The 24,472-nt window shown below is 43.9% G+C and overlaps 1 protein-coding gene across 13 annotated transcripts in view; it reads left to right on the forward strand.

Moving 5' to 3' along the window:
- The window catches only part of ZFP62 (ZFP62 zinc finger protein), a 166,593-nt gene that overhangs the window by 134,151 nt on the left and 7,970 nt on the right, over positions 1-24,472 (forward strand). For 3 of the 13 annotated variants that reach the window (XR_010121828.1, XM_063643105.1, XM_063643104.1), the window contains exon 1: positions 23,481-23,601. The exons of 1 other annotated variant lie outside the window; for it this stretch is intronic. Coding sequence is in view for 5 of the 12 variants with exons in the window: in XM_063643101.1 (XP_063499171.1) it covers positions 17,332-17,539 (208 nt within the window). In the remaining 7 variants the exon portion in view is untranslated. Of the gene's footprint in view, positions 1-14,254; positions 14,458-15,139; positions 15,622-17,172; positions 17,540-23,084; positions 23,129-23,480; positions 23,602-24,472 lie in introns of those variants that run through there. 9 more of the 13 variants (XM_063643100.1, XM_063643107.1, XM_063643108.1 and 6 more) reach the window with 7 other exon arrangements.

The following is a 24,472-nucleotide window of genomic DNA, read 5'->3' on the forward strand; positions in this document are numbered from 1 at the left end:
CTTCTCCTCCAAAGGATCACAACTCCTCGCCAGCAAGGGAACAAAACTAGATGGAGAATGAGTTTGACAAATTGACAGAAGTAGGCTTCAGAAGGTGGGTAATAACAAACTCTTCCAAGCTAAAGGGGCACATTCTAACCCAATGTAAGGAAGCTAAAAACCTTGAAAAAAGGTTAGACGATGGCTAACTAGAACAACCAGTTTAGAGAGGAACATAAAGGACCCAATGGAGCTGAAAAACACAGCATGAGAACTTTGCGAAGCATACACAAGTATCAATAGCCAAATTGATCAAGCGGAAGAAAGGATATCAGAGATTGAAGATCAACTAAATGAAATAAAGCATGAAGACCAGATGAGAGAAAAAAGAATGAAAAGGAATGAACAAAATCTCCAAGAAATACGGGACTATGTGAAAAAACCAAACCTACGTTTGATTGGTGTACCTGAAAGTGACAGGGGAATGGAACCAAGCTGGTTGCCTTACCAGACATACGCTACCCAGACCCACAGCTGACTGCTCAACACATATGCAGGCTCAGTCAGTCACAGCCGGTAATGCTGTGTATCGTGACTGAACTCTCCACGTAGACAGGCATCTCCCTTCTGCTTTCCTTCGTTCCTGGGAAGCTGAATTCGTAGTCAGATGAAATGGAGGATGGGAAAGGAGGCATACCAAGAGGCTGTTGAGTCCACATAGGGTCTCCTGTGCCAGCCACACAGGAGCGAAGAGGGCTTCGTTTATAAAAGATATAAAAAGCAAACAGACTAAAATATGTAAATCCTACCACCTAGAAACAACTGCTCAACACTTTGATAAATTTCTTTGTCACTTTTTTGTCCAAAGATTCAGAATGGTTTCTGTGTCTTTTTAAATAGGTACCTTGTTTACAGCATATTCAGCTTTTTGTCCTGTTCTTTCTTTCCATGTGAGATTTTTCCACATTCCTCTCATGCTCGCTGCCTCCCTGTTCTCAGCAAGCCATTGTTTCTCAGCAGCTAACATAATTCCTTGAGAAGTTTATGGCAGATACACTCTTAGGTCCTGTCAAAAGACAAAATTACACAAATTTGTTTTTAAGATCTAATTGGCTTTTATGAATGAGGGAAGCCTCTATTCTTCAAAGTAGAAGGAGAGCTCCCACTGGGCAATAGCAGAACTGTGGGCTTTGTAAGGTGGGAACAAGGAAACAGAACAATAGAAAAAAATCAGATCGGTTAATATTAGGTTACTTCAGGTTATTTTCTGGTAAGTTAAAGCAGAGGGGACTTCTTCATTACGCTGACTCAGGCAAACTGAGGTCTTTCCAACTGGTTGGTGTGACTTTCCTGTTTTCAGGAAAAAACAGTTTGTTTGGGGATCCACCTGCTTCCTTAGCATTTCAGCCTGTAGTCCCAGCTAATCGGGAGGCTGAAGCTGGAGGATCGCTTGAGGCCAGGAGTTCAGGCAGGTCAGGGCTGGTGAACCAGACCAGTGAGGTCAGTGAAGGCCTAGGCTGACACCATGTATTAGTCAGGATTCTCTGGTGAAAGAGAACCAAGGAGATGCAGAGATAGAGACTGATTAATTTAAGGAATTGGCTCACGCAGTTATAAAAGCAGAAAGCCTCAAGATCTACAGGGTGAGTCAGCAGGCTGGAGATCCAGGAGAGCAGATGGTTTAGTTCCTGTCCGCAGGCTGAGTGAAAGCGCCAATGCCCTAGTTTGAAGGCTGCTAGGCAGGGGGAGTTCCCTCTTACTTGGCAGATCAACCTTTGTGTTCTTTTCAGACCTTCGTCTGAATGGATGAGGCCCCACCCACACATTACGAGCAACAATCTGATTTCCTCAGTCCCCCCAACCTCATGCAAAACACCCCACAGAAACACCAGAAGAATGTTGCCCAAAGATCTGGCCCATCAGGTTGACACCAAATTAACCATCACGCCCGTCCCCTACTCTGCCCTCATCAGCCACCTTTAGGGCCTCTTGGGTGTTGCTTCGTGGTTGCAAGACTGGAGGAGGCCCAGCATCACATAGGAGGATGCAGGAAGAGGCAGCACCAGCCAGCGCTTCTCTGTGCTGTTTTGTTTGTTTTTGCTTTTGTTTTGAGAGACAAGGTCTGATTCTGTCACCCAGGCTGGAGTGCAGTGGTGCAACCTTCTCGGCTCACTGCAACCTTCACCTCCCAGGTTCAAGTGATCCTTCCACCTCAGCTTCCCAAGTATTTGGGACCACCGGCACTCGCCAGCATGCTTGGCTATTTTTTTTTTTTCTTTTTTTTTGTATTTTTGGTAGAGAAGGGGTTTCACCATGTTGCCCAGGCTGGTCTTGAATTCCTGAGCTGAAGAGATCCTCCTGCCTCGGCCTCCCAAAGTAAGCCACCATGCCTGGCCTGGTTTTCTTTTTTAATCTTAAAATCTTTCCCAAAGCTCATATGAGAGTTCCCCACACGTCTCCGTGGCCCACACAGGTTACCTGGCCTCCTTTAGCTGCAAGCGGGGTAACTGAATATCTGGGAAAGGAGAATGGGAGTCGCTGTGCTTGTTCATCTTACATCAATTCTGATTGGTCTGGGTGTGTTGCTGCTCAGAATAATTCTGGGGCTCTGTTAGTCAAATAGAAGAGAAGTGGGGATGGCTACTGGGAAGCCAGGCAACAGCATCAGCCACAGGTGACAAACGGAGATCCCAAACCAGTCCTGCTCTTTCGGCTTTGGGTCAGGGACAAGCATAACTCAGTCACGTGTGTAGAGACAGTCTCTTGGCTTACTTCGTCAGGAGCTGATTCTCTGTATTATGCCTGGAGCTTTATATTTTAATTCCCATATGGCAGCCTTCTTCCTCTTTCTGTGTCTCATGGGGTGAGAGGGTGTCTTGCTGTGGACCCCATGGCCACAGCTGAATTGAAACTTCCCCCAGTGGAGGGTGGAGGTCTTGAAACTGAGCATCCACCTTGGTGGCTCTGTTTTCTACCCAAATCCCAGAGACAAACCAGCCATTCAGCACAGCAGGTCCCCCCGCCACAGTCGAAAGCCTCACACGGCTGGTCCTGGCAGGTGTCCTGGATGTGCTCAGGTGATCCTATGCCACCTCCCTGACCCAACAACCCATCCACTAACCAAGTGCCCCATGATATGCCCTGTCTGGGACGGTGCCAGGGGCCATCTCTATGAGATACAGATGAAATATCACATTTTCAGGATTCAAATTTTCCATCAGATTGTGCCTACACCTGTGAAGTAAAGTCCCGCAAGCTGAGAGTTTTGGATCTCTAACAAAAGATGCAGTTCAGCTGCCATTCTTGGTACCCCAGCACCCCCCCGACCACACAGACACACACACACACACACACACACACACACACCCTGGTTGGCCTGACCTTCAGCATGATCACTGCCTGGCTTCAGGCAGAGCCTCTGTCAGTAGAGTTGCTACCGCCCTCAAGGGCAGTACAGCTTCGTATGTTCACTTCATAGTGTGCTAAGACCCTGCACTTAATACAACATAGTATAATCCCTTATATGTCTAGAGGCTGTGCTACTAGGGAACTTGTGGTCTGGCTTAAAGTTTTATGACCTCTGAAAAAATTAAATGTACTTGGACATGACAATAGCCAGACAGGTCAATGTAACTAAATAGGTGGCCCATGACAAGCCCTTTTCTAGATAATGATTTAATACAATAAAGTAGTTCAATGGGGAAGTTCAATGAGTAAATGGTAACGGGGCAATCAGTTCTTCGTAGGGGATGGAAACTCATGTTCTAAAATAAATTCAAGGGAGATTGTTGTAGTTTGAAAATATGTCCACAAATTCTTTTATATTCCTGCTTTGAAGAGTTGGAGTTTAGGTCCTTTCCTTGAGTGTGGGCTGGACTTAGTGATTTGCTTCTACTAGAGTAACATACGGCAAAAGCGATGGTGTGCAACTTCAGAGACTAGGGCATAAAAAGCGCCGTGGTCCTGTGTCACTGTCTCTCTTGGGTCACTTGTCATGCCATGAGGACACTCAAGCAGGCCTATGGAGGGGCCTGTACTATGAGAAACTGAGGCCTCCCACCAGCAGCCACGGGAGTGAGCCAATTTGGAAGCAAATCCTCCAACTGGGGTATTTCTCCAAATGACTGCAACCCCAGTCCACATCTTCACTACAGCCTCACAAAAGACCTGGAGTCAGAGCCGCTCAGTTAATATGCTTTCAAATTCCTAGTCCACAGAAACTGTGAGACAATAAATGTTTGTTGTTTTAAGCCACCGAGTTTGGGGGCAATTTGTTATATGGTAATAGTTCATTAATTAAAAGATCAAAGGGAAAAATATTTTAAAATTAATGTAAAAAAAAACAGAACTGGGCCTTAGAGGAGAAAGGACCTCTAAACTTTAATGAAGGATTCCTGTATAACCTGAGTATGGGTTTTGCCAGCCCATGCAACAAATGAGGCCACATCAGCCATGTCATTGGATGATGCCAGCTTGTGGGCCAGAGTGGAGTGTGGCCATAGGGCATCTTTTCCCCTTTTTGAAGTTTCCTGACTATGGCAAGACTGCCAGTATTCACCAAATATCCACGAGATCCTCTAAGCCCCGGCCTCCTTTGCAGTTAGAACGGAGCTGTGTGACCTGGTTCTGGCCTAAGAGAGGTGGTTGTAAATGACGTAATGCACTTCTGGGCCTAGCCCTTAAAGCCTCCCATGGGGTCTTCCAGCCTTCTCTTCTCTACAGTGGCAATTCTGAAGGCCACACATTCCAGATATTATGGCTGCAAGATGGAAGAGAGCAAACTGACTTACAGTGAAGTCTACGTGAAGAACAAATAAACCGTCTTGTCTTAGGCCACTGGGAGGGAGGGTGTATTTGTTACTGCAACCTCGTCTAACTATCCTGACTACACCATTGCCCTTTTCTAGCATCGCTGGGTCTTTGAGGTATTCCATGTGTTCTCCAGGGCCAGTCCAGATTGTGTGTGTCTCCACTGCTGTCACCTCCAGTTTAGTAACCGTGCTTTGTACAGAAAGATTATTGCCAAAGTTCTCGGGACCCTGGTGCCCACCACACAGGCTGATATGAACGTAAGCCTTTCTTGTAATTTTTCCTTAGTCCAGTCACAACCAGATCATCATGCTTCAGAAGAGTTACTGTTTGGAGAATAACCTGCCACAGGCTACCTTCCACACCCACAGACCCTGGGCAGTCCCATGGGGCCCCTACAGGGCACTCCCTGCCAGCTCCTGACCTGTTCCCTGAGTGTTTCTCTGGACTCCGAGAGAGCCAGACCCAGAGAGAGGGAGGGGTCAACCACTGACCCAGCTAAGGCTGCACTTTTCAAGTCCTCAGATACCATCCCAAGATATTCTGCTTCCCAGGGAGATAGAGGAATGTGATCCACTCCCCTCAGGAAGACACGATACCTACAGGAGTGTGGCCACAGCAAAACCAGTCATGAATACTCAGATAGTGCATACTGTATGCACCATAAGATCTGAGCCTCAAGACTGCCCAGCTGTGTGTCCTGGGACAGTTTTCTTACCCTCTCTGTTCCCCCATCTGTAAAATGGGGATGTATGCCGTGCTGTCATCCATGGGTTATTGACAAGATTCAGTATATCAATATATATAAGTTCTAAGTGCCTTACATATGCTAATTTAATTTTCACAACAACTCTGTGAAGTAGGTATTATTATTACCTATATTCCAGATGAGGGAGCAGAGACCAAAGATTACACAACTGCCCAGTCCCATAAGAAACCCAGAGCCCAACACAGATTCAAGAAAATACCTTGGAGCAGGTGCCATTTTCCAAGAACTCTCCGTCCACATTAGGGAGAGACGGCTCCTTTGATTTTCTCCTTTCCCAAGGTCTTATGAAACTGTGATTTAATCAGTGTGTACAAGAGGACATCCAGTTCTCTCTCTTTTAAGACAAAAATTTCCTCCTCCTGCCCAGTTGGCAGAGGCCTGTATGGGTGGTGTCCTAACAGCCTCCTGCTTGGTCTTGGCACTCTGTGGCTTGCGAACGACAACCAGAGATGAATATATCTACACGAGGAGAACAAGCAGCTGGGCTTGAACCAGCAGGTGCCCAGGCCAGAGCATTTCAAGGATGTCAAAGATCACAGCCTCAAAACTACCAGCTGTGTGTCCTGGGACAAATTTGCTTTCCCTCTCTTTCCCCTTCTGTAGAACAGGTATATGTATGTGCATGCATATATATATATATATACACACACACACACACACACACAGTGCCTTCATCAAAGGGCTGTTGAGAAGATTCAATGTATCTCTATATATAAAGCATTTAGAAGAGTGCTTGGTATAAAATAAGCCCCATAAAATTTCTCACTGTTGTTGATTATCATTTTAGATGTAAGTGTCAGTCAGATCTTCTGACACAGACATCTCCCTTTCCACAGGACCCAGAAATGAGAACAGTAGGAGTCTGCTTGTTCCTTCTAGACCTTTTCCCAGGGACTGTGGGTCATCCCTTAAGAGCCTCTGGTAACAGGTTTCTCCAGGTTCATCCCACGGTCCCTTCCAGCTCAACAGCGCCACCTGCCACACAGATTTTACACATCCATGTAAAGCTTGAGGGATGAAAGGAAATTGTTGGTGTTAAAGGGCAAGCAGGAAAGAGAATTGATGGCCAATTCAAAAGGTGAATTTCTTTAATAAAGAATGTGTTCCCACAATGGACACAAACTCTACAAAAGGTACCAAAAGACTTGATCTAGGGACAGGACAGGCAGTCCCTAGGAGAGATGGCTCAGTTGGGTAACACACATGATAGAAGGGTAAAGAAAATTAAACAACCAGACACTATTTGCTGCCTACAAATTTAGAGAAAAAACAAACCTGCCAAAACCCAATCCTGGGGAGGTGAGTGAGTAAAGAGCTTTTACTTATAGTTGGAAGCTTTATAAATTGAAATACTCCTTCTTGAAGTAGTTTAGCAATCTGATGCAATTTAGGATTATTTATGTTTACATATAGTTTTTGAATAAATACTATATTCTCGTGGTTCAAAATGCAAGGAGTATAAAGACGATATGCACTGAAAATTCTCCTTCCCACCCTTCTCTTCCAGCCACCCAGGTGCCTCCTCACCGACAGCCCCGGTTAGTGGTTTCTGGTGTGAACTTTCAGGAAAATTTTTATGAACATACACAAATATGTACACATTCATTTCACCCTTTCTTATGCAAATTATAACATAGCTTGGCACATTGATTTCTTTATTTAACATACATCGTGGAGATTTTCCCATACCATTTTATAAAGAGGCCCCTCTTCCTTTTTTATGGCTGAAAGTAGTACATTGCATGCTGTTATGGGTTGAACTGTGTTCCCCCAGAATTCGTATGTTGAAGTCCTAACCCCAGATACTTCCTAATGTGACCTTATTTGGAAACAGAGTCATTGCAGGTGTATTTGGTGAAGTCGAGGTCATGCTGCAGTGAGTAGGTTAGGGCCCTAATCCAATACAACTGGTCTCCTTAAAAAATGGAGAAATTTGCACATAGGCATGCATGCAGTGAGAACGCTGTGTGAAGATAAAGGCAGAGATTGGGTGATGTGTCCACAAGCCAAGTGTAGCAGGACAAGTCACAGACAAAACTCCTCAGACATCGGATTAAAGAAGGAAAAGGTTTTTATTCGGCCGGGAGCATCAGCAGACTCACATCTTAAGAGCGGAGCTCCCCGAGAAAGAAATTCCCAGACCTTTTAAGGGCTTACAACTCTAAGGGGCCCACGTGAAAGGGTCATGATAGATCAAGTAAGCATGAAGAACGTGACTGGGGGCTACATACGTCAGCTAACAGAACAAAAAGTTTTACAGTGCTTTCTCATACAATGTCTGGAATTCACAGATAACACCAGTAGTTTTGGTCAGGGGTTAATATTATTATTACTATTATTATTATAACCACCAGGGCCAGGTGGTGGCGCCAAGGTCGTCTAGCTATTTATCTTCTGTTTCTTTCCAACTTTTTGCTTTCTCCCTTTTCTCCTGTCTTATAAACTAGGGAAAAGGGGAGGTTGGGGAGAAGCTGGGAAGGACAACAGGAGAAGTGGTGGTCTCATTCCAAAGGAACACCAAGGATTTCCATCAAACCACCAGCAGCTAGATACAAAACGTGGAACAGATTCTCCCTCACAGCCTCAGAAGGAACCAAACTTGCTGACACCTTTATCTCAGACATCTAGCCTCCAAAACTGTGAGACAATGACTTTTTCCTATTTAAGCCACATCGTGTGGGGTACTTTGTTACGGCAGCCCTGGCAAACTAATACACGTGAATGTACAATAATTTATGTAATCATGTCTTTAGTTTGGACCTTTAGGTTTTCTCCATCTTTTACTTTAGACACGCTATTGTGAATAACCTTTTCACACACCATTTCATGAGCGTGTGACTACAGCAGCAGGGTAGACTCATAGAAGAGAAGTGCTGCGGCAAAGCGTACGTGCAAGTGCATCCACACCGCATGGCGCCTTCCCTGGAGGTGGGGTCCGTCAACACTCCACCAGTGGGGAAGAGTGCTTTCCCCGCCACGCCGTCACCACCACAGCGTGGACCAAACTTAGGATCTTTGCCATTCTAATAAGAGAAAAATTGTGTTTCCATGTAGTTTGGGCTTGCATTTTTTTTTAATTTTGAATCATTTGTATAAGCTTTTCTGTGAGCCCATTTTTCCACTGGGTTGTTCATCTCTTCAATTTTGGAGAAGCTCTGTGTATCAGGGAAATTTGCCCTTTGTGATATAACATGCAAATATTTTTTCCCAGTTAGTCATTTGATTTTTTTACTTTTCTTGTAGTGGTTTTGCCACACGGAAGTATTTTATTTCTATGTATTTGAATTGATCTGTCTTTACTTTTACAGTTTTTGGATTTTGCGTTATAGTAAAAAGGAAAGAAAGAAAACAAAAACCCTCCCTCAGTCCAATATGAGCAAAGCAATCTCCTGCAGTTTTTTTTTTCTTTGTAAAATTTTATGGAAATGGGAGCAGCTGCCATGATGGTTGGTGTGTGTGCATTTCACATTTAAGTCTTAGATACACCTGGCATTGATCCTGGTGTAAGGGCTGTGGTTTGAATCCAACTTCATTTTTTCCCCAATGCTTCCCAGCTGTCCCTGTTCTGTCATTGCCACTAGTTTGAAATGCTAGCTTTACCAGATGCCCAGTACCCATGACTGTTTAGGTCTATTTCTAGACTCTATATGTATGTCTCAGAATTATACCAGCTTAATTATTAATGTGCCTTAATAGTGCCTTGCATCATTCATATTTTTATAGGCATTTTCTAGCTATAAACAAGCAAGAGTCTGTTAATTTGTCCATGTGAACTTTAGAATCAATTGTGGGTTGCCAAAGAAGATTCTATTGCTAGCTTTTATCAGGATCATGACAATTATACTTTACAAGAAATGACTATTCTGATGTCAAGTGTTTCCATTCATGTGAATGGAACATCCAAGAATCTTTCCATAAGTTTAGTGCACCCTCTGTGTCCCCAGGAGCACTGTAAATTTTCTTCATATGGGTCTTGCACGTGAGTTGTGAATTCCTGGGCATTTGGTCTTTTGTTTGTTTCTATTGTAAATGTAGTCTTTCCTTCTATTATTCCAACTGTAGTTTCTATATAAGGAAACTTGATTTCTATATGTTAATTTTGAAACCACACACCTTACAGCATTCTCGTTTATTCTAGTTTTTTTTTTAAGTTATTTCTCGTGAGTTTTCCAAAAATGAAATCTTATCTGCAAATAAGACAATTACACCTCTGCTTTCCAATGTTTATATTCTGATTTTTTTCTTTGTTTAATCCAGCTGCAATGGGAAATAATAGTAGTGATGGGTAACAACCTTGTCTAGTTCTTTACTCTGATTGTTTCCAGTGTTTACCTATTAAGCTTATTAGTGTTTTTAATTCCCTATTGTTCTTATTTTAAGACTCTTAAAAATGTTCTGTCTATTGAACCAGTGATTCCTCTTCTTGTCAATTATTCAAGGAAAATATGATGAAAGCGTTATGCACGCTACTATCTAAAACAGCACTAATTTATTTTTTAAAAAAGACATACTTAGAAAAAACCTCTGTGAGTTACACAGAATAGTTAAGGAGACTGTAGTTTAATGGAATATCACAAAGAGTAAAAACATGAAAAATGCTAATGTATAATATTTGTAAAAATGCTATATAAAAATACAGATATAGTATGATTATGACACTATCTGAAAAACACTCACAAATTGGTGGCAGAAAAAAGCTTACTAAGTTTACTAAGCAAGTTTACTAAAGTTTACTAAGTAAGAAAATTTACTAAATTATGGGCTGGGTGTGGTGGCACATGCTTGTAATCCCAGCACTTTGGGAGGCTGAGGCAGGGGGATCATTTGAGCTCAGGAGTTCAAGACCAGCCTGGGCAACATAGTAAGACATTGTCTCTATTTTTTTAAAAAAAGTAAAGTTTAGGCCGGGCACGGTGGCTCACACCTGTAATCCCAGCACTTTGTGAGGCTGAGGTGGGTGGATCACCTGAGGTCAGGAGTTTGAGACCAGCCTGGCCAACATGATGAAACCTCATCTCTACTAAAAATACAAAAACTTAGCTGGGCGTGGTAGTGTGCACCTGTAATCCCAGCTACTCAGGAGGCTGAGACAGGAGAATCCCTTGAACCCAGGAGGGGGAGGTTGCAGTGAGCTGAGATAGTGCCACTGCACTGCAGTCTGGGCAACAAGAGCAAAAACTAGTTTACTAAATTAAGAATACTTTTTCTGTTTTCCAGATTTAACATTATGAACTGATATTATGGTACAGTGGGAGGAGAGATTTTATTTTAAAATAAATTTGCAGTTGGGCATGGTGGTTCACACCTGTAATCTCAGTACTTTTGGAAGCCAAGGTGGGAGGATCACTTGAGGCCCAGGAATTTGAGACCAGCCTAGTCAACACAGCAAGACTCTACTGCTCCAAAAAATTAAAAAATTAATCTGAGGCCGGGAGCAGTGGCTCACGCCTATAATCCCAGCACTTTGGGAGGCTGAGGTGGGCGGATCACCTGAGGTCAGGAGTTTGAGACCAGCCTGGCCAACATGGTGAAATCTCGTCTCTACCAAAATACAAAAATTAGCCCGGTGTGGTGGTGTGTGCCTGTAATCCCAGCTACTCGGCAGGCTGAGGTAGGAGAATCGCTTGAACCTGGGAAGCAGAGGTTGCAGTGAGTCGAGGTCGTGCCACTGCACTCCAGCCTTGACGACAGAGTGAGACTCCATCTACAAAAAAAAAAAAAAATTTAATCTGGATCTGGTGGTTCACACCTATAGTCCTAGCTACTCAGGAGGCTGAAGGAGGAGGATTGCTTGAGCCCAGGAGACTGAGGTTGCAGTGAGCTATGTGATCACACCACTGTACTCCATCCTGGGTGACAGGGCAAGACGCTGTCTCTAAAAAAAAACAAAAACAAACAAATGTGTGACCAAATTCAACGGCTAAACACAGAGTTGGAATTAAGCCCTGTGGGCAGAGCTCGACATTAATTTGTACTTAAACCACTCCAAAGGGAGGTGATGAACCTGCAAAGCAAGAGCAAACCCAGACAACCTCACTGCTGCCCCTGTCGGCCTCCTGGAGCAGTGCTGTTTAATGCAAATGTACTGTGAGCCACGTATGAGACTTCTGATCTTCCAGTAGATGCATTTAAAGTAAAAAGAAACAGGTAAAATTCATTGCAACCATGTATTTGATCTACCCCAATATAGTCAAAATAGTATTTCAGCATGTAATCAACATTAAAAATTATTACTAAAATAGTTTACATTCTCTTTTCCTAAGTCTTAGAAATGTGGTGTGGATTTTACATTTACAGTACATCTCAATTCAGACTACCATAAGCTACATGTGAATAGTGGCTGCCCTGCTGATCTCAGCTGTGATGTGTAGATATCTCTAAAAGACAGGTGTTAGAAAGGCAAGTGTGTGTCCGTGTCTGTGTCTGTGTGTCTGTGTGTGTTATGTAGACACAGGCCAAATGAAAGGTGCCTGCAATATAACAAGGCTCAAGGAGGAAAAGCCGTCATCTAAAATCAAAAGGCTCTGACAGGCACAGTGGCTCATGCCTGAATTCTAACACTTTCCGAGGCCAAGACAGATGGATCACTTGAGCCCAGCAGTTCCAGGCCAGCCTGGGCAACATGGTGAGGCCCCATCTCTACAAAAAAGATAAAAATTAATGGGGCTGTGGTGGCATGCACCTGTAGTCCCAGCTACTTGGGAGGCTGTGGTGGGAGGATCCCTTGAGCCTGGGAGGTCGAGGCTGTAGGGAGCCATGATCGTGCCACCCCACTCCAGCCTGGGCAACAAAGTGAGAGCTTGTTATCAAAACAAACAGTAAGATAAAATAAAAAGCATCTGACTTAAGATGATTTATGTGGGTTTCCCACAATCCCTTCCACACACACACCACCTTTCATTGAGCAAAGTGTTCCAACCAGGACATGAATATTTTTCTATCTTGCTGCCTAGAGGTAAAAACCCAGTGTTTGCCTACCATGAACCTTTAAGGGCAGCTTTAATTCTGGAGGCCTGTGAGGACCACCCAAAGCTCCTTCTAGAGCTGTGCTATCCAGTAAGGTGGCCATTAGCCACATGTGGCTATTTACATTAAATGTAATTAAAAATTCAGATCCTCAGCAGCACTACCCACATTTCAAGTGCTCAACAGCTGCATGTGTCTCGCTATCCTTTGGGGGCAGCTCTAGCGGAACCCACTCCCAATCCTCTACTCGCTCTGGGGCTCTCACCTAAAGCTGCAGACCTGGGCCTGGAGCTCTGCCCCTCCTTAGGAGTCGCTGCTGCCTGTTGATTCGTCCAGACTTTCTTCGAAGTGGGTGGGGTTGTGGCGTGAAGCCCAAATGCGGTCAAGGGCTTATTGCTACAAGGAAATGCCCATTCCCTCTACCAAAGTGAACACGGTGTCTCAGCACCCACATGTATAAAAATGAAAAATAGGCGTTGAGCTGATGCCAAATGCCGGCTCACCCCAGCAATATGTAAAATTCATTCAAATAATATAAATAATTTGAGCTGTAAAACAAAATCCATCTCATTACAAGTTGTGCTTCCAAAGCATTTCACTTTTTGTCTAAGAATTAACAGTAAACATTTTGAAATATTTATATAATTTTGCTAATAATCCAGAAAATAACACTAAGAGGGAAAAAAATGTAATCTAATTTCGTTACGAAGATATATGCTAGGGTAAACAATAAACAATAAAACAATGCATAGAAATATTTTACACTAGGATAAAATTCAATGAGGCACATAGAATGAAAATATTTTTACAGTAGAATAAAAAGCCGGTGAGGGACATAAAAGTTAAAGGAAAAAAACCCTAAAAGATGTAAAACTTATGATTGTTAAAAGTGGATAATACCAAATCTTCAGGGATTTAGATTCCATTGGATACACTTGAAAGAATAAAGCAATTCTGTTCTTAATATTAACAGCATGCCAAAAATATACCCTTTGCAATTAAACTTAATATGAAAAATATTTAGATGTTGCTGTTTTTAAAAAAGGCTGACTATAGCCAATAACTTAGTTGTATATTTAAAAATAAGAATATAATTTGATGGCTTGTAACACAAAGGATAAATGCTTGAAGTGATGGACACTTCGTTAACCCTGATATGATTATTACGCATTGCATTCCTGTCTGTATCAAGATATCTCACGTACTCGACAAATAGGGACACCTACTATGTACCCACAAAAATTAATTTAAAAAAAAAAAAAAGGTCTTCAAAGTCATTTTAGGCCCTGGGTTTGGAAGCCGACACCGGCGGTGGGGTGGGCAGGCGGCGAGGTCGCTGCCAAGCTGGCGCCCCGGGTGGGAGCGTGGCCCGGTCCCAGGGACCGCTCCAGGGGCGCGCTCCCTCTCGGCATCCCCAGTGCCTAACCAGGGGCACTTCTACTGCTGACGACCAGAAAGGGCTGGTGCTCCCGGGCCAGCCCCCAACCAGCTGAGAAGGCAATGGGTCCCCTGCCCAGCGCTGTCCTGCGCCCCTCCCGGATTCCCCCATTTCCCGCCAGGCCCCCACTTCCGGGAACGTCTCCGCACCCACACCTGGCAACTAATCACGTATTCAGGAACCAGGTAGGCAGGTATTTACTTTATTACATGTACCCCACCCCACCCCAGAAGCTAATAGGCACGGAAACAGGAAGCCCCGCCCACGGCCTCCTCGCCGCGCCCGGAGCGCGCGCCCTGCCGCTGGTCCTCAATAAATAGCCGAGGAGGCGCTCCCCTCCCTCCCGCCGGCGCAGTCGGCCCGGACCATCGAGTCAGTCCTCCAGCGTCCCAGAGAGGGCGCGGAAGTGCCCCAGGGCCGGCGCGGGTTCTTCCGGCCGTGCAGTCCGCGCTTTTGTCCCGCTGGCGGCCGGGTTCCCGCGGCGCCGCCACAGCCAGTACGTGAGTCCGCGGCCGCCCGCGCTCCCGCCCCCGGCCTTAGCCTGCCACGCCCTTCCCTTTTTGGCCTGGTCTTGGCTGCCCCGCGGGTCTCGGGCGGGATGTGGGAGTAAGCGTACCCCCTCCCCGCACATATCTCAGTAGGCGCGTTCCTGGGGAGCGGAGGGGAGGGAAGACCTCGGGCAGGCATAGGGGTGCAGGGCGCGCCCCTGGAACAGACTGGGCTCTATGTGGGCCACAACTGCGACGTTTGAACGGACCAGCGTCATGTTAGGTCTGCTCAGTGTTCCGAGAAGGGCCAGGGCCCCGCTCCCGTGTTCCTCAACTATTCCTCCCTGTCTTGGATGGGAGGGGCTCCCTAAAAATTAGCGCTTCAAAATACCCACAATTTCGTGCTCCCTCTGCAGTTAAGTTTGGTACTCTAGGACTTGAGAGTGATTGCGAGGGCAGAGAGACCTCTAGGGGTGATCTGATTCGACCTTCTTCCCCTCACCCCCCCACCTTTTTTTTTTTTGGGCGGTGAGTGATGATGATAAGCTTCTGCTGCAGGTGTGAATAGAGACCCCGGAGGCGCGTCCTGGCCCTCACCTGGGGAAGCGCACCTGCATACAGACAGGTGCACCGGGAGGAGGCGACCTGTCGCGTGTTCCTGCAAGCAGAAAAGGAGTTAACTAGGTAGGGAGAGGAAGGTGGAGGAGTGTCTTAGACCCGGGGGACAGCCTGCGGGAACCCAGGGGTGGGATAGAAAAGATCACTGCGGAATGCCAGGGCTGGGTGTGCTGCTCTAAGACGTTTAAAGTAGTTGGCCAGCAGGAGCATTTCTTTGTGAAAGCTCAAGGCTTAAAAAAATAATAATGTGAAATATGTAATACATTCATATGGCTGGGATATTAAAAATACAAAAAGTTACCAGTGAAAGATTTCTTCCCATCCGGCTTAGCTATCTTCCTAGGCCCTACCCTCTTAGATAACCACTTTTGTTCCTTTGTATCTTTTCCGAATTTATGCAAATACTGGCAAATATAACTAGTTAGTTCCCCCTTTTTTTCACAAAGGTAATAGAAATCCTTCTAACTCTTTGATTCTTTCACTTTATCTTACCGGTCTCTACATGTCAGAACACAGAAGTTGTGTTTTGTTTCGTTTTGCTTTACAGAGCTGCGGTAAGTATTGGATGGGCCATTGTTTGGATGTTTTCGATGTTCTGTCCTTTTTTAGATCTATTCCGGGGCATTTGGGTTGTCTCCAATTTGTTGTTACTTCAAACAATGGTATACTCAATACAGTGTATTAGGGTAAGGATTTTTACAGAAGAAACTAAGCCGTTAGAAAATTATTTTTTTACATTAACTCAACCAGTTATTGGCAGATTGTTACATATGACAAGTCATTATCAAAATCACTGATGTAGAGTGTTTAAAGAACAAATAAGACTAAGTAGTCCTTCCCTTCTGAGACTTGTCCCTATATTTAGTGTTACACTAGCCTAATAGACTAATTATGTCAATGACTCCAAGCCAGTCCCTGCCGGGTTTGATTCAGAAAATTAGCCTCCCTTTTAGTATCTCCTTTGCTCACCTCCTCCCCTATGACAACTAGAAATCTCTTCTCCACTACTTGGTATGAGAATGTTCTATTTCAGTTTTTTACTTTAAGGAAAAATCACCTTTCATTCTTATTTCTATATTTAAGCAATAGAACCAACTCACGTTAATCATACATTCCTAATATTCATTAGACAAATGCAACAGTAGCTAGAACACAAACCGTATTCTCTTCTCATCTGCATATCACTTCTCTGTTCCTTAGTCCCATCTTTCCTTTGCACATTTTGCCCCTCCTAGGTACTCTTTCTTCTGGGTTGGTAAGCATTTTGTGGTCACATTCTATTGTCTTGTTTCCTTTCTTTGATCATCTCCAAATCAAATACAGTATCCAAGAATTTAAGGTATAGAATCCACACGTGAACCTTGAGGTGGCAGATTGTCTTGTGGAATATGGTTGGACTCTGCAAATTCAAAGTGGTTCCAGGCTAGTTGCAGTCTGTTAACAGGAAGGGATTTTCAGCCAGAGCAGGCCACAGTTCCTCTCTTATGAGTTGTCTAGGCTCTTGAAAAGTGGCTCCTGACTCTTTTAGGCAGAGACAGCAAGAATTTAGGGCAGGTTCTTAACTATTTGCATTCACTTTTCTAGGCCTTGGCAATAAAGCATGAACAAGAAGCACAGAAGAGTGCCCAGAGGTTGTTGGTCATATGTAGTTTGGAAGGAGCGGGTGGCATTCTATGTCTGATGCTTTTGACTGATGTAACCAGGCTATTAGACTCATGCTGCGTATTGAAAACTAGTTAGAAAGGGCTTGTCCATTCAGCCTTTAGAACTTTTAAGAAATTCAGAAGTTTCTGGGTCTTTTTATGGAAGAGTTGTGTTTTGGGGGTAATTCCTTACTTGTGTCATCAGGGACACATGACTTAGCCACCACATCAGTCTTGACTGGATTCTAGTGACTTACTCCTGGAACTCCAGGACTCAGTCCTGTCTTGCCTCAATCCATTCTCCCACTGCAACCAGTGTGAGTGATCTTTTTTTTTTTTTTTTTTTTTTTTTTTTTGAGACGGAGTCTCGCTCTGTCACCGAGGCTGGAGTGCAATGGTGGTATCTTGGCTCACTGCAACCTCTGCCTCCCAGGTTCAAGCGACTTTTGTGCCTCAGCCTCCCAAGTCGAGTAGCTGGAACTACAGGTGTGCACCACCACATCTGGCTAATTTTTGTATTTTTAGTAGAGACGGATTCGCCTCATTGGCCAGGCTGGTTTTGAACTCCTACCCTCAAGTGATCTGTCTGCCTCAGCCTCCCAAAGTGCTGAGATTACAGGCATGAACCACTGCACCTTGCCGGATCTTTTTAAAATTTTTTTCTTTTTTTTCTTTTCTTTTTTGAGACAGAGTTTCGCTCTTCATGCCCTGGCTGAAGTGCAATGGTGCAATCTCAGCTTACTGCAACCTCCACCTTCTGGGTTCAAGCAATTCTCCTGCCTCAGCCTCCCAAGTAGCTGGGATTACAGGTGCCCACCACTGTGCCCAGGTAATTTTTTTTTTTTTTTTTTTTTTTTAGTAGAGACGGGGTTTCACCATGTTGGCCAGGCTGGTCTCAAACTCCTGACCTCAGGTGACCCACCTGCCTCGGCCTCCGAAAGAGCTGAGATTATAGGCACGAGCCACTGTGCCTGGCCTAAAGTTTTTTTCTTATGAACTTCCATATACCCATCACTTGGATTCAGCAATTATCAGGATTCTGCTGTTTAACTTTTCTCTTTTTAGTTTTTCTTGATTGAAATATTTTAAATTCCAGATTCCATGCCATTTCACTGCAGACTTCAGTCTGAATTTAAAAAAAAAAAAAAAAAAAAAAAAAGGTCTGGGTGTGGTGGTTCATGCCTGTAATCCCAGCACTTTGGGAGGCCGAGATGGGTGGATCCCCTGAGGTCAGGAGTTGGAGACAGGCCTGCCAACATGGCAAAACCCCGTGTCTACTAAAAGTATAAAAATTAGCTGAGCGTGGTGGCAGGCACCTGTAATCCCAGCTACTCGGGAGGCTGAGGCAGGAGAATCGCTTGAACCTGGGAGGTGGAGGTTGCAGTGAGCCGAGACGTGCCATTGCACTCCAGCCTGGGCAACAGAGCAAGACTCAGTCTCAAAAAAACAACAACAAATAACAAAAGTTCTCACATAGCCACAATGCCATTATTATACCAGCCTAAATTAACTCTGATTCCTTGATATTATCTAGCAGAGGTGGGCACATTGCTGGGCCTGTGGACTATTTTTGTATGGCCTGCAAACTAAGAATGATTTTTATACTTTTAAAGGAATGCTTAAAAAAAAAACAGTACTCAGCAGTTCTATGTGGCCCACAAAGCCTAAAATATATGCTACCTGGTTCTTTACAGAAAATGTTTGCCGACTCCAGTTTAATAAAATAAGTAATTTTTCCAAAACGCATATCCAGGTTTGCTACTCCTTTGCCGAAGCTCCTGAGGATCAAGTCTGGGCTCCTTATGGTGCAGCCCTTGTCTTTGCCTGTCTGTCTGATTTTCCCTTTGCCTGCCCCAGATGTCTTCAGGGGGGTGAACACCAGTTCCTCTGTACCTGCTCTTCCCTTGGCACTCTTCTCTTCCTGAAGCTATTCCTGTAGTCCGTCCCCCCTTTCCCACCCTCCATGCCCTGTATTTGCCTCTTTTTTTTTTTGAGACGTAGTGGAGTGCAGTGGCACGATCTCAGCTCACTACAGGCTCCACCTCCCAGGTTCACGCCATTCTCCTGCTTCAGCCTCTCTAGTAGCTGGAGCTACAGGCGCCCACCACCATGCCCGGCCAATTTTTTGTATTTTTAGTAGAGACGGGGTTTCACCGTGTTAGCCAGGATGGTCTCGATCTCCTGACCTCGTGATCTGCCCACCTCAGCCTCCCAAAGTGCTGGGATTACAGGTGTGAGCCACCGTGCCCAGCCGCCTCTGTCATTTTTATCATACGGTTATTTTCCTACCAGACTCTCCTACTAGTCTGCAGGCGCCTTGATGGCAGGGCCTTGTCATATCCATGTCTTTGGATAGAAGTAGCCCAGGGCCTGGAAAACAAACAGGATACAGATAATAGTCTAAGTTCCTTGGGCAACACTTGGCCTCAGAAATAACTGATACCCTAGAATGCATCTCCACTATTGTTTATAAGGATAACTTAATTATCCTTATGTGTTACGTCCTTTGTATTGTCTGTATGTTTTAGCAGCATTTACTCTAGTGCTGTCTTGGTGCTTTCCTGCCTGTGTTTTTGATGGATTTTGGTATATGGATTAACATAGATTTCATTTCAAGCCATCTATTTTCCGTGAAGATGCATGTTTATATTAATCCATTTTGATTTCACTCAAGAAGAGGACTGGATGAACTACATCAGGTGACGGGACATCATGCCCCCAACCCAAACAGAGGGGTTTAAGCAGAGCCAGAACAGGGAGGCCCCAGGCCTTCACCTAGGTTAGAGAGGTAAGTGGCAAAGTGTCTGTGATTCAGGGAGGCCCCTGGCCTTCACCTAGGTTAGAGAGGTAAGTGGCAAAGTGTGTGTGATTCAGGGAGGCCCCAGGCCTTCACTTAGGTTAGAGAGGTAAGTGGCAAAGTGTCTGTGATTTTAGGCAGACCAGGCCAGTCAGCGGTCAGTCTAACGTGGAATCCCAGAGGACAGGAAGAAAACTAATAATCCACTTGTCAAAGAAACAAAGGAGGAAAGATCAGGCTGAGAATCAGTGAGTGGAGTGGCAGTGAGGGTTGACAGTTGCACAGGCAGCTGGTGCAGAAGGCTTTAGGTGCCACAGTAAGTAGCCTGGGAGAACTTGGCACTGCCCGGTGACCAGGTGTGCATTTTACAAAAACTCTTGACAGTAGTTGTAGAAAGAATTGGGCAGGGATAAGAGTGAAGGTCTAGAAACGATGGCAGTCGTGCAGAAGAGAATTTAGGAGGCTTAAACTAAGGCCTTAGAAGGAGGTGGAGGATAGAGTGGGAGCTTCAGAACTACTTAGGCAATAGAATCAGAGGTCCTAGGGGCTGTTTTGTATGTGGTCAAGGGAAATAGCCCATTTCTGATTTAGGCAAAAGGGTAGGAGGCAAGATGGATATGAGGGTCTGTAATTGAGAGGGATCTTGGGCAGAGATGAGGACCTGAGACGGTGTGTGGGAGTGCTGGGAGCCATGAGGGCTCTCGGGAATATGTGGAGCCAGAAGAGGAACGGCTCAAGGTGGAAGGAGGGGCCAGAAACATCCAGGGGCAGCAGCCTGGAGGGCAAGCACCAGCCTGAAGAAGCTAATGCAGTGTGGTCTGCGTGGGAGAAATGAGGCATGAGGGGAGTGGGATGCGAAGACCACTTTTTCCAGTTACAACAGGCAGTAGGATGGCAAAGCAGTACCTGGAGGGGAAGGTGTAGAAGAGGAAACATTTGCTTTCTGATATTTTAAAAACTTTTTGTTTGGTAATAATTTTATTTTATTTATTTTTTTTTTTTTGAGACGGAGTCTTGCTCTGTCCCCCAGGGTGGAGTGCAGTGGCACGATCTCGGCTCACTGCAAGCTCCACCTCCCGGGTTCACGCCATTCTCCTGCCTCAGCCTCCCGAGTAGCTGGGACTACAGGCGCCCACCAACACGCCCGGCTAATTTTTTGTATTTTTAGTAGAGACGGGGTTTCACCGTGTTAGCCTGGATGGTCTCGATCTCCTGACCTCGTGATCCGCCCGCCTCGGCCTCCCAAAGTGCTGGGATTACAGGCTTGAGCCACCGCGCCCGGCCTGTTTGGTAATAATTTTAAACGCACAGAAAAAGTTCAAGAATACGAACAGTAAAAAGATTCCCATCACTCAGATTTACCTGCAGTTAACATTTGACTTCATTTTGTCCTCTTGCTCTTTCATACATGCAAGTATTTTTCTAAATCATTTGTAGGTAAGTTATATACATCATGGCCCTTTATCCCGAAATACTTCACCGTATATTTCCTAAGGATTGGGATAGTCTCATAGATAACTACAGTACAGTTTTCAAATTGAGTAAATTGGAAGTTGATACTGCTTTTACCTAGTCTACCATCCATATTCCAACTTTTTCAGCTGATATAATTGTTTTCTATAACAATTTTCCCCTCCGCTACAGATCCAGTCAAGGTCAGGAATTTAATATAGTGGTCAAGTCTCTTTAGCCTTCTTTAATCTGGAACATTTCTACAGCTTTTCTTTGTCTTTTAGGAAAATGATGTATTTGAAAAATATAGTCCCCCTCTTCTCTCCACCCTCTGTTTTAGTAGAAAACATTTTTCATTTTGGCTTTACCTGGTGATTCAGTTCATGTAATGCATTCTCATAGGTGATGTGTCCTTCTGCCCCTCCGGAGGTGTTAAATTAGAGCACCTGGCCAAGGCATTGTCTCTCCACTCTTGAATTTTTCCCCCTTGTAAATAAGCATTATAAATATTTAAGACCATGCAGATATCCTGCTCCTTGTCAGAATTTCCTCCTAGACGTAGAATTCACTGATGATTCTCTCCTGGTCCAGTCTTTACTCTGATAGTTGCAGAGTGCTGACTTTTCCAATTCTGGTATTCCTTCTACATTTATCAGCCAGCACTCACATTCTGCTGTAAGCAAGAGGCCTCCCTTTCTCCCCTGTTTGTACCTGTGTAGACTCATGAAATCCTATCTTCAATGGTTTATAATGTATCACTATACTTAGTTATTATGGTGCTTGAACACTGGATGTTCAAGCTGGGTCTTGCAGCATGTCCCTACCCTTTTTTTGAGCCTCTCGACTTGCTGGTATAACACGATGCTCATCTTGTATGTTTCCTGCTCTCAGCCTGAAATCAGCCATTTCTTTGAGAAGCTCTGGTTCCTTTTAGTAAATAATGGTAATAGAGACCCAGAATGAGGGTACTAGATGTGCTCATTACCACTGGAGTGTTTTTGTTTTTTGGGCTTTCAGCAAACAGAACTAGGAAATTAGGAAATATATGCAAATGTATGCATACAGCCATATAGACTTGAATATACATGCATGCACATATATGAGATTTAGAAATCATAAGCTCACACCAGTACTTCAAATTCATCCCAAGGTTCATTTTTGCCTTCCTCTCTTCCTTATTTTTATGTCCCTTTCTCTAGGAGAGCCCTGAGCCCAACAAAATCAACGCATTTACTCAGGTTCTTAATACATCTAAAGTTGTTTCAGAATCACTTTGTTCATACCTCTACAGAAAACCTGCTAACAGTTGAATTGTTTGTACCTCTTCCCACTGCCCCGCCTCCAGCTTTCCCCAGACTCAACGTACTTATGTAGTCAAATATGTTTCTAAGTTGCCTGGATTACTTCTGTGTTTCATTTTTGTTTGTTTTCTTCCTGCGATTGTGGTATTCATGTGAAATGCAAATAGGTTGATTTGTTTTGTTTTAGCAGTTTTTCCCCTTTCCCATCCTCGCTGATGTTTAATTTTGTTCTTTGAATATGTAGAATATTATGTATTTTGTATAGTAAAAACTATTAAAAAGGCTATATACTCAGTGTCTCTCTCTTTCCCCCATCCCTTCTGCTCCATTCTCCACATCCCTCCCTTGTAGGCGATGAACTTCATTGTTCTCTGGTTTATCGTTGCTATAAAGAGAAACACATACCTGCTTGTTTTCCTGTTTTCTTTCCTACACGAAACATAGCATGTATATTACTCTTTTTCACTTTGACCTTTTGACTTTAGGATATACAAATTGCGCCATATCAATTCGGAAATGCTCCTCATCCTTTTTTAGTACTCCATTGTGCATATGTGCCAGTTTATTTAACCAGTCTTCTGTGCTTGGAGATTTATGTAGGTTTCCAGATTTTGCAGTTACAAATAATGCTGTAATGAATCACTCTGTGCATGTATGTTTTTTATATTGTTGGAGGTGTATCCTCATTATAAATTCCTAAAGTAGGACTTCTGGGTAAATGCATATATAGTTTTGATAGATACTGGCAAATTCCCCTTAAAAGGGGCTGTGCCACTTTGCATTCCCAGCAGTGTATGAGAGTGCCTGTTTCCTCCACAGCCTTATCAACAGTGTATTGTCAAGCTTTGAACATTTGCTAATACGACAGGTGAGAAGTGGTGTTTTACAGTAGTTCTTATTTACCTTTCTCTTACTATGAATCAAGTTGAATGTTTAAGGACCATTTAAAAGAATTGTCTGTTCATCTTCTTACCTGTTTTCCTGTATGATTTGTAGTTTATTTTTCTTCAATTTTTGAAAATGTATTAGTCTTTTGTTGCATATGAGTCATTAGAAAGCTTCCTGTATACTCAGCCCATAGAGGCATTTACCCATATTTTCTAGCATTTGTACAGCTTTTTTATACTTAGAGCTCTATTCCATATGGACTTTATTCATGTGTGTGTGGTGTGAAGAATGGGATCTAATTGTATCTTTTTTTTTTTTTTTTTTTTTGTGAGACGGAGTCTTGCTCTGTCGCCACGCTGGAGTGCAGTGGAACGATCTTGGCTCACTGCAACCTCTGCCTCCCAGGTTCAAGTGATTCTCCTGCCTCAGCCTCCCGACTAGCTGGGATTAGAGGTGCGTGCCATCACACCCAGCTAATTTTTGTATTTTTACTAGAGATGGCTTCACCATGTTGGCCAGGATGGTCTCCATCTCTTGACCTCGTGATCCGCCCGCCTCAGCTTCTCAAAGTAGTGGGATTACAGGTGTGAGCCACCACACCCAGCCCTAATTTTATCTTTTTCCATGTGGCTTCATAGTTGTTACAACACTGTTAAAAGGACCATCTTTTCTCTGGTAATTTCAGATATCATCTGTATCATTAATTTCTGTGTCTACCTGGGACAACGTCTGGACTTCCTGTTCTATTCCATTTGCCTGTCTATGTACCAGGACCACACTATTTTAATTATAGAGGTTTAATAATATATTTTAATATGCAGGTTGCCTTCTTCCTCATCTCTGCAGTAACTGTCTTCATGGTTTCATAGCCTTCTCCCTGATACCCCTCCCCAGGTACTAATTTTTTCTTTTAGTTTTGTCTATCCTCTGCTGATTTTGTCTAACTTTTCATAATAAAAAAAAGTTTTGCCTAACTTTTGTCCTACTTACGAATTTTTCTGTCTTCTATTCTTCAGAGATTTCTTCTGCCCTCTTGTTTGTTTTTCCATGACTAGATGACATTGTTTAAAAACTGATTGGTGTTGCCCATGGTTCTGTGCATCATTTCAACCTGCCCTATGCTAAGCTGTTATGCAAGAATAGAAAAGCTCATTGTTCCATTGAAAATCCAGGGCTCTAGCATTTTAACATTAGTTCCACAGGGGCAGAAATTTTGTCATATTCATTGTTGTATCCCTAGTACTTAAAAAACGGTACATGGTACATGGTACCTATCACAGTATGTTGTCAGTAAATGTTTGTCAAGTAAATGTTGTTTGTTGTT

This window comes from Symphalangus syndactylus, chromosome 7, assembly GCF_028878055.3.
Source record: "Symphalangus syndactylus isolate Jambi chromosome 7, NHGRI_mSymSyn1-v2.1_pri, whole genome shotgun sequence".
Classification (NCBI taxonomy): Eukaryota; Metazoa; Chordata; class Mammalia; order Primates; family Hylobatidae; genus Symphalangus; species Symphalangus syndactylus.